Below are 10907 nucleotides of genomic sequence, written 5' to 3'. Positions count from 1 at the left end.
AGAACGGCCTCCGTGCGTTTCACGACTTAAGAGAATTTTATGATCTTCCCGGCGAGTCCTTCTTTCTTTACCTTCAACTAAGGTCAGCGCTGAGGGCGCATGGCGTGCCGTGGGCTCAAGCTTTGCACCCACACCCCTTCCTCAGGCTCATAGTGGACAGGTCGACCTCCAGAGGGTTTGTCTCAGACTTTTATACGCTCTTAATTCAATCCACGTATAAAAATGTATCATTGGATACAATCTGGCGTGTGGATATCCCGGAGTTGGACCCCGAGTTTGACTGGGATGATGTTTGGGCAAATGTGGCATTGTCTTCCCGCAACCCCAATCACCAGCAAATTAATTTTAATTATATTCATAGGACCTATCTTACACCTAGGAATCTAATTGCTATGGGACTGCTAACCGACTCTCGGTGCACTTTGTGCTCTCAAAAGGCCACTGGCACTTATATGCATATGTATTGGGATTGCCCACCAGTGGCCCGCTTCTGGATGTCAATAACGGACAAACTTTCAGATCTGTGTGGCTTAACTATCCCATTCACAGCTGTTACGCTACTCCTGAACGATATAACAACACTACCCGCGTCCGTACAACTGAAAAGGGTTGTCCTAGCGGGCGTCACAGCAGCGAAGAAGCTAATAGCATTGAGGTGGGTGGAAGGAGCCTGAGAAGCTCAGTGATTAACTGGTCCCTAACACTGTTGGATGTGATTTATCTTGAGATATCCACGGCGCGGGTGATTGGGGTGGGGCAGGCTGGGATTGACCTGTGGTTCGCAGCAGCTGAGAAGGTCAGGACCGCCGTGTGCGGCTGAGCGGGGTTGGGGTGCTTGATCGGGGGAGTCCGGCGGTCTCATGGGAGGGGGAGGAGGAAATGTCTTGTCTGTCTTGTCTTTTGTTATGTCTTGAATTTAACTGGGGATTTTATTGGGGGGCAGCTATTTAGCTATTTCTTCACTATTGTATCTCTTCTTATGCTCCTCTGTCCCCTGTGTGCTACTGTACTTTGTGTTCCCCTATTCGTGTGTTGTCCTACTGTCCTACTCTCTGAATGTACTGTCTTGTCCTGCTGTGCCTTTTTGTATTTTTGTATTTGTGTATTTTATATTAGGACATTGATTTTAAGCTTTGACTGTACAGCACTTTGGTTCGCTCTTGTGCTTTTAAACGTGCTATATAAATAAATTACCTTACCTTACCTTACTATTTGGTCATTTATTAGATAGCACCCCTTGAAATGTAAAAATTTAAAAAGGTTGAACTCTATTTTCTTTTCTTTTTGTCTTTATAATTTATAAATTGTTATTTCTGTATTATTATTGTTTTTGTTATTTTCCTGTGAAGTTCTGTGTATTGTGATTGTGGTTAATGTGTTGTCTTGTTTCATGTAATTAATAATAAAAGAAAATTGATCAAAAAAAGATAGATAGATAGATAGATAGATAGATCGATAGATCGATAGATCGATAGATAGATAGATAGATAGATAGATAGATAGATAGATAGATAGATAGATAGATAGATAGATAGATAGATAGATAGATAGATAGATGGTGCCAGTGTTTTAGTTATTTAGTAAAATGCCTTGTCAATGTTGAACGACCAAACCTGCTGTACATCTTTGGACAAGAGGAGAGAACGTGTACCTGGTCATCTCCTTCATCCATGCTCTCGCTCATCGTCCTCCTCCTCCTCCTCACCAGGTCTGCATCTTTCACCTGAGTCAGTGCTGACTTGCCTGCCTTGGCGGCCGTCCTCGGTGGTGGGATTGGGGTGATTGAGACCTCCCCTGAAAAGATAAACAGGCACAGTATTCAATATTATGATAATATTAACAACAATATTAATTTGGATGGAGCTAAAGGCACATTCTTCTCTCTATATAGGGATCATATTGAATGCTCAAATAATTATGTTCTGTTGTGATGTCACAGTATGATGTTCCGTTGTGATGTCACAGTATGATGTCATAATCAAACATTCTAGAACATTTGTGTAACTATTGTGTAACATTTGTTATCTATTCAACAATTATCTCAGAAGATCTCAGATCTCAGAAGACAAGTGAATATCTACTATACTGTATGTCTACTGTAAAACGATACTATACTGTACTTCTACTGTAAACAGATACCATACTGTACTTCTACTGTAAAGATATACTATACTGTACATCTACTGTAGAAATATACTATACTGTATGTCTACTGTAAAAAGATACTATACTGTACTTCAGCACAATCGGTTGGCACTGCTCAAAACTTACCTTTTTAAAATAGCTTTTAAATCAATTATTATCTTTATTTTATTGTCTTATTTGTCTTTATTTCTATTATTTTTACTTAAATATTTTATTATCATTGTTATCATTGTTTTATGTATTCTTTTTTTATAATTGTATTTGTTCTTTTTTAAAGTCTTATTTTAGTGTTATTAAATTTTTTGCCATTGCATGCCATTGTATTAAAAGCGCCTCTTGAGGGAATCTCACCCAGTAAAGTATCCATTCTGCCCAGGAGTGAAGGCCTTGTTGTACATAACTCATAGTGCCTTGAAGCTGTTCTGTACAAACTCCCATTCATTGGAAATCTGCTGAGAACACGTTATCTGTGTGTATTCTCGCAGGGAGTGCAGAAACATCTGCACTCCTATTGCAGACAAGCTGATATCCTATAAAGCACCATTGTTTAAAGGCATGACGACACTATTACATGTAGCATAAATACCAGGACAAACTAAAAGCTCAAGGACTCGTACTCTTATACTAGAGTACTTTGTAATCTGTACTCTGTAATATACTCAAACGCTACTTCACCACCCTCTTAGGGCATGAACTACCATTACCTCCTCACTTTATTGATCAATCATCTAGCAGTACGTATCAAAAGTGAAACTACTTTAGGGGAAGAGTTCTACAGGTATATAACCTGCTGTTTGTCACTGCTCCTCACTCCACCGGCTCCTCATGCCACCTGTGGACCTCCTGCGTGACACCACTTGCGGTGGAATCCTTTACTTGTGTGACTTAGAATGAATCATCCTTTGTTATATTCTGAAATCTGACTTTGTCTCAATCTTATAATTATATTTAACCACCTGTGTGTGTATTCAACCCTTGTCCCACCGTTGCAGCAATCAACGAACACGCCAGGTTCTTTCAAGAGTAAGTCACTAGTCCAGAGTAAGTCACTAGTCCAGAGTAAGTCACTAGTCCAGAGTAAGTCACTAGTCTAGAGTAAGTCACTAGTCCAGAGTAAGTCACTAGTCCAGAGTAAGTCACTAGTCTAGAGTAAGTCACTAGTCCAGAGTAAGTCACTAGTCCAGAGTAAGTCACTAGTCCAGAGTAAGTCACTAGTCTAGAGTAAGTCACTAGTCTAGAGTAAGTCACTAGTCCAGAGTAAGTCACTAGTCTAGAGTAAGTCACTAGTCCAGAGTAAGTCACTAGTCCAGAGTAAGTCACTAGTCTAGAGTAAGTCACTAGTCCAGAGTAAGTGACTAGTCCAGAGTAAGTCACTAGTCCAGAGTAAGTCACTAGTCTAGAGTAAGTCACTAGTCCAGAGTAAGTCACTAGTCCAGAGTAAGTCACTAGTCCAGAGTAAGTCACTAGTCCAGAGTAAGTCACTAGTCCAGAGTAAGTCACTAGTCCAGAGTAAGTCACTAGTCCAGAGTAAGTCACTAGTCTAGAGTAAGTCACTAGTCTAGAGTAAGTCACTAGTCTAGAGTAAGTCACTAGTCTAGAGTAAGTCACTAGTCTAGAGTAAGTCACTAGTCCAGAGTAAGTCACTAGTCCAGAGTAAGTCACTAGTCCAGAGTAAGTCACTAGTCCAGAGTAAGTCACTAGTCTAGAGTAAGTCACTAGTCTAGAGTAAGTCACTAGTCTAGAGTAAGTCACTAGTCCAGAGTAAGTCACTAGTCCAGAGTAAGTCACTAGTCCAGAGTAAGTCACTAGTCCAGAGTAAGTCACTAGTCCAGAGTAAGTCACTAGTCCAGAGTAAGTCACTAGTCCAGAGTAAGTCACTAGTCCAGAGTAAGTGACTAGTCCAGAGTAAGTCACTAGTCTAGAGTAAGTCACTAGTCCAGAGTAAGTCACTAGTCTAGAGTAAGTCACTAGTCTAGAGTAAGTCACTAGTCTAGAGTAAGTCACTAGTCTAGAGTAAGTCACTAGTCTAGAGTAAGTCACTAGTCCAGAGTAAGTCACTAGTCTAGAGTAAGTCACTAGTCCAGAGTAAGTCACTAGTCCAGAGTAAGTCACTAGTCCAGAGTAAGTCACTAGTCCAGAGTAAGTCACTAGTCCAGAGTAAGTCACTAGTCCAGAGTAAGTCACTAGTCCAGAGTAAGTCACTAGTCCAGAGTAAGTCACTAGTCTAGAGTAAGTCACTAGTCTAGAGTAAGTCACTAGTCTAGAGTAAGTCACTAGTCTAGAGTAAGTCACTAGTCTAGAGTAAGTCACTAGTCCAGAGTAAGTCACTAGTCCAGAGTAAGTCACTAGTCCAGAGTAAGTCACTAGTCCAGAGTAAGTCACTAGTCTAGAGTAAGTCACTAGTCTAGAGTAAGTCACTAGTCTAGAGTAAGTCACTAGTCCAGAGTAAGTCACTAGTCCAGAGTAAGTCACTAGTCCAGAGTAAGTCACTAGTCCAGAGTAAGTCACTAGTCCAGAGTAAGTCACTAGTCCAGAGTAAGTCACTAGTCCAGAGTAAGTCACTAGTCCAGAGTAAGTGACTAGTCCAGAGTAAGTCACTAGTCTAGAGTAAGTCACTAGTCCAGAGTAAGTCACTAGTCTAGAGTAAGTCACTAGTCTAGAGTAAGTCACTAGTCTAGAGTAAGTCACTAGTCTAGAGTAAGTCACTAGTCTAGAGTAAGTCACTAGTCCAGAGTAAGTCACTAGTCTAGAGTAAGTCACTAGTCCAGAGTAAGTGACTAGTCCAGAGTAAGTCACTAGTCTAGAGTAAGTCACTAGTCCAGAGTAAGTGACTAGTCTAGAGTAAGTGACTAGTCTAGAGTAAGTCACTAGTCCAGAGTAAGTGACTAGTCTAGAGTAAGTGACTAGTCCAGAGTAAGTGACTAGTCTAGAGTAAGTCACTAGTCCAGAGTAAGTGACTAGTCTAGAGTAAGTGACTAGTCTAGAGTAAGTCACTAGTCCAGAGTAAGTCACTAGTCTAGAGTAAGTGACTAGTCTAGAGTAAGTCACTAGTCCAGAGTAAGTCACTAGTCCAGAGTAAGTCACTAGTCTAGAGTAAGTCACTAGTCTAGAGTAAGTGACTAGTCCAGAGTAAGTCACTAGTCTAGAGTAAGTGACTAGTCTAGAGTAAGTCACTAGTCTAGAGTAAGTGACTAGTCCAGAGTAAGTCACTAGTCTAGAGTAAGTGACTAGTCTAGAGTAAGTCACTAGTCCAGAGTAAGTCACTAGTCTAGAGTAAGTCACTAGTCCAGAGTAAGTGACTAGTCTAGAGTAAGTCACTAGTCTAATGGCCTCTGTGGAAACAGCAAAACTTTAAACTACAGCTGTCATGGATAACAACTGGTCGGTAAGTGAGAGAAAAACTTTATGTACATCCAAAATAGTTTAACCTTCCCTTTAAAAAGCACCCTTAAAAAGACCCATACGGACCTTGAAAAGGACATAATAACATGTCTTATAGGGGCCAGGGGTCAAGGACACCTACAGACCTTGGAAAGGACATAATAACATGTCTTATAGGGGCCAGGGGTCAAGGACACCTACAGACCTTGAATAGGACATAATAACATGTCTTACAGGGGCCAGCGCTAAAACAGACAAGCAGCATGTTTAAAGTAGTCAAAAGTAGCACAGTGGGGCCAATACCTTTGGCCAATCGTTTGGTCCTAGGAGGCGGGACAACCAGTGTAGTGCTCCCTCCTTCTTCCAGGCTTAACCCCGCCCCTTCTTGCAACCTGGCCATACAGAAAGCAGCCGCATCGAGATTACTAGGGGCGGGGCCGGTGGACGCGAAGCCATAACTGGACTGGCTGCTGTTCTGTTCTATCTGCAGCACGAGCAGCTCCTGGTGGGTGAAGTACGAGCGTATCTGGCTGAGGTAAGTCATCACTATGAGCCGGTCGGGGACGGACAGGAGGACCATGTCAGAGGGCTCCAGCAGACGAGAGATGCCCAGCGCCTCCAAGCCATCAAATGCCTGATGAAGGTCAAAATAACAACACCAACATCATCATCAACAACAACAACAACAACAACAACAACAACAACAACAACAACAACAACAACAACAACAACAACAATACAGTCTATAATTTGAGGGATGTGGTGTGCGCATCTTCAGTGTGTTTTCATTTTTAGCTACTGTCTATATTGTATTATAGTCCTGTATATTGTGTGTGTACATTGTGTCCTATGTTACTTTATGTTTATAGTGTCCTATATGTTACTTTATGTTTATATTAGAGCTGTCGGTTTATCGCGTTAATTCGATTAATTAATTAAACAGCAAATTATCGCATTATGAAAATTAACTCAAAATTAATTTAATTAAAAAAATTTTTTTTACATGTTTTTTATCTCATTCATTCCATAAGAACGTAGAATACAGACGTTTTTTTTATATGGACCATTTGCATGTTATTGGTATCTGTTTATAGGGACATCTATGGATCTCAGGGAATGTATTCCCAGTGTCAGAAATACTGTCTGTTACTAGGCTTGGGTAAATTGTAATGAACCAAATGAGAATATCAATAAAAAACGTTTTATTTTTGACTGTGAATAACACCATGCTAAAATGGACCAGACCTGAAAAATCTAAGTAAATGGAAGATGATTAAACAGAAGGTTTTGTAGATACAGTACTGAATTCTGCCATCCGGACACATGCTATTTGAAATATGATTATAGAATATAGAATATCAGGCCTAAAATGGTTAAATGCGATTAAAATGCGATTAATTAGATTGATTAATTAATTACAAATCCTGTAATTAATTAGATAAAAAAAAAAATGATCGCCTGACAGCACTAGTTTATATTAGATCTTTTATATTGTGTGCATGAAAACATGAGGCATTTTTAAATGGTTGTCTGTTACGTAATAGCTGATACAGGTAAATACAGTACACAATAATGTATAAAAGTCTTGTCCTCTTACCTTTTTGTTGTTGAGCTTGATGTCATGAGGATCCAGCTGGTCAAAATCTCTGTGAGACAGAAAGAGAACACAGTGGTTAAAACACAATCAGAACATGCTTAGAACATTTCTAGAACACATCTATAGATAGATAGATAGATAGATAGATAGATAGATAGATAGATAGATAGATAGATAGATAGATAGATAGATAGATAGATAGATAGATAGATAGATAGATAGATAGATAGATAGATAGATAGATAGATAGATAGATAGATAGATAGATAGATAGATAGATAGATATTTAAATAGATAGATATTTATTATTACAATTTGAATGATAAAAAGACGGAGGTCATGGTATTTGATGGCCCCTCTGTGACCCCACTACTAGATCTGGGTTCGCTGGCACAACATGTCAAACCGATCGTGAAGAACCTAGGTGTGAAAAATTACCCGGACCTTAGATTTGACAGCCAGATCAAGGCTGTGGTAAAGTCAAGCCAGTTGAGGCAGCTGGCCAAAATGAAGCCCATGCTACAGGCGCAGCATTTTGAAGCAGTAATCCATGCATTTGTGACTACTAGGCTTTTAACTGGCACTTTTAACTGGCACTTTTAACTGGCACTCGTAAACATGAGCACATCTCACCGATTCTATCCTCACTCCACTGGCTCCCCATGCATTTTAGGATTAATAAAAAAAATTATTTTATTTGCTTTTAAAGCTCTTCATGACCTTGCCCCACCCTACCTCTCTGAGCTGTTGCAGGTCTATACACCTTCCCGCTCTCTCAGGTCAGCTGACCAGCTGCTCCTAGTAGTGCCTACAACTAGGCGTAAGCTCAGGGGGGACTGTGCCTTCTCCGTTGTCGCCCCCAAAATGTGGAACGAGCTGCCACTGCAGATTAGGCCTCATCACTACCCCGTTTCAAAGGCCTCCTTAAGACCCACCTTTTCTCTCTGGCTTTCGACACCATGTAGCTTGTTGATTTTATGATTTTATTGTTTTATTGTGTTATTGTTGTATCATTTTGTTACTGTGTCCTTTGCTTTTAAATACTTTTAAGTAGTCTTATCTAGGCGGCTGGGTGGCGCAGCGGACATTGCGCTCGTCACCAACGCAAGAGACACCGGGTTCGACTCCGGCTGTCTGCGTTGCCTCCGGCTTGGGCCAGCCGTCATACTAACTCAATTGGCAGAGGTAGCGGGTGGAAGTCGATGGGTGGTAATCTGGACGTTGTGGACAGCGACTCCTACAGGTCGGTTGGGGGATGCCTGCACAGCAGAGACAGGAAAATGGCGGGAGTAGTGTGAGCCTCCCACACGTTACACCTCGCCAATGAGAGTCCGCGCTGGCAGGTGAAAAGATGTGACAGGCTGCCTCCTCGTGTATCGGAGGGGACACGTGATGCAAAGGCTTCTATCCTCCCTACAACTGGCCAGTGGGGGGCATATGCGAGCAACGTTCAAGACAGGGGAGGGGAGAATTGGCACGGCTAAATTGGGATAAAAAATCTAATAAAAAATAGAAAAAGAGGAGAAAAAGTGGATAAAAAAAAGTAGTCTTATCTATTTTAATTTGTATTGTTGCCTCTGTTTATTTTTTCTTCCCTTTTTAGCACTCTTGTTCTTTTATCTATTTTTATTGCTGCTTATAGTTTTTTAGTGCCCCTGTGGCTGTTACTGTAAAGCGCTTTATAAATAAAGTTGGATTGGATAGATAGATAGATAGATAGATAGATAGATAGATAGATAGATAGATAGATAGATAGATAGATAGATAGATAGATAGATAGATAGAGATAGATAGATAGATAGATAGATAGATAGATAGATAGATAGATAGATAGATAGATAGATAGATAGATAGATAGATAGATAGATAGATAGATAGATAGATAGATAGATAGATAGATAGATAGATAGATAGATAGATAGATAGATAGATAGATAGATAGATAGATAGATCTATTTATACCCTTTATACCCCCCCCCCCCCCCCCCTAATATATATATATTACATCTTTTCTGGGTGGAAGTGATGCAGGATGGCACAGAAGGCCAGGCCGTTCCTCCAGGACGTGCTGAAGTTGGTGATCTTTATCCCTTGGTGACCTTGCGTGGCATCCTGGCACCACTGGAGCAGAGATTGAGTGGAGGTCACCAGGCCTGGACCCTGGAGAGTGAGAAGAGTGAGAGAGAGTGAGAGGAGGAAGGGATGGGATCATGGGAACATGGACAGACATAATGTAATGTGTGTGTGTGTATGTGTCTCTGTGTGTATGTGTCTCTGTGTGTGTGTGTGTGTGTGTGTGTGTATATGTGTGTATATGTCTGTGTGTGTGTGTGTGTGTCTGTGCGTGTGTTTAAGTGTGACTCTGCATATATACACAGCTACCTCTGCGTCATCCTTCCCATCAGCCTCCTCTCTGACCACGGGAGGGGGAGGAGTCTTCCTCTTGCTGCGCTGGGAAGGAGTGCTGGTATTGGCGGGCTCCTCTGCCGTAGGCTCTCCATTGGATGCCGAGGTAAGGGGTGGGACATGTTCAGTGTTGTCATTGGTTTCTGTGGTAGAAGCAAGATTGTCTGAGCGCCCGGATGGCAACAGCACTTCTGTCGGCTGCACAGCTTTCGTCCTTCCTTCATCAGGCTCGTCGGTTGGCCTAAGAGAACGGAAGATGCACAAAAAGAGACAAAAGCAAGTCAGGAGTGAATGGGGAAGCTTGTATCCTTTCGGCAAGCAACCTTCCCTTCCGCGTTGCTCCGATTGGCCGAGCGCGCGCACAAGCACGAGCCAAGGCAAACCCCTCAGCCAGGCAGGAATACCAAACTCGAGCCAACCCAATTTATACAAATGGAGGCACTTATTTCGCCGCAACGAATCACCAAAAAAATATACCGTTAACTGGAATATGCTGTTTCTCTACACACATGTTGGACCATGTAATTGGTTTGTCATGACAAACCAACAAAAAATCACGAATTAACCGGTGGTCATCCCACCACATCAACATAGCTACAACAACACACAGCAACGCCAATACAATTACATGCATCATTGTTTACAATGAACGGTGGGGCCAATCGAAAGGACTGGACACGGACAAGTTAAACAGCAATCAATTAATTTAATATAACAGTCCGGTTCTGTGTTTGTTGGTGTCTGTAGATTGTTGGTGAACAACTAACTTTAGGTTAGTTTAACTTGTCCGTGTCCAGTCCTTTCGATTAGCCCCACCGTTCATTACAAACAACGATGCATGTAACCACATCAACGCCACTGTGTGTTGTTGTAGCTATGCCAATACAATAGGACAACCACCGGTTAATTCGCGACTCCCCATTGGTTTGTCATGACAAACCAACCACACAATCCAACATATGTGCAAAGAAACAACACATTCCAGCCAACGGTACATTCCCTCAATGATTCGTTACGGCGAAAAATCAATACTTCCATCTGTACAAACCAGGCCAACTCGAGTCTAGTACTCCTGCCTGGCCGAGGGGCTCATCGCGGCCCATGCGCGCGCTCGGCCAATCAGAGCAACGCGGAAGGGAAGGTTGCTTGCCAAAAGGATACAAGCAATGGGGAAGGCTTGTTTATAAGTGTCAGCGATGTCTGAACGGGTGAACATGCTTGGCGGACATGCAAGCTTGCAGGTCACTTCCTGTAAGTCTGGATAGGACTACAGTAGACAAGCTGATAGCGGCGTTGTGTTAGAGCTCTGGTTAGATGGGGACAGAATCACGACAGCAACACAGCTTTATTGACAACAACATTCCACAGAGTGAGCAAA

General features: G+C 41.8%; 1 protein-coding gene across 2 annotated transcripts in view; it reads right to left on the bottom strand.

The window, feature by feature from the left end:
* The window catches only part of LOC311233705 (EH domain-binding protein 1-like protein 1), a 66613-nt gene that overhangs the window by 6867 nt on the left and 48839 nt on the right, over positions 1-10907 (bottom strand). For both annotated transcript variants that reach the window (XM_084320700.1, XM_084320701.1), the window contains exons 11-15: positions 9506-9770; positions 9129-9283; positions 7124-7172; positions 5830-6160; positions 1652-1794 (exon numbers count right to left, since the gene is read on the bottom strand). In XM_084320700.1, coding sequence (XP_084176826.1) covers positions 1652-1794; positions 5830-6160; positions 7124-7172; positions 9129-9283; positions 9506-9770 — 943 coding nt within the window. The remainder of the gene's footprint in view (positions 1-1651; positions 1795-5829; positions 6161-7123; positions 7173-9128; positions 9284-9505; positions 9771-10907) is intronic.

The sequence above is a fragment of the Notolepis coatsorum genome (assembly GCF_963971535.1).
Source record: "Notolepis coatsorum genome assembly, chromosome: 8".
Classification (NCBI taxonomy): domain Eukaryota; kingdom Metazoa; phylum Chordata; class Actinopteri; order Aulopiformes; family Paralepididae; genus Notolepis; species Notolepis coatsorum.
The sequence above is the reverse complement of the archived record's forward strand: the minus strand, read 5'-3'. Positions and strand labels throughout refer to the sequence as shown.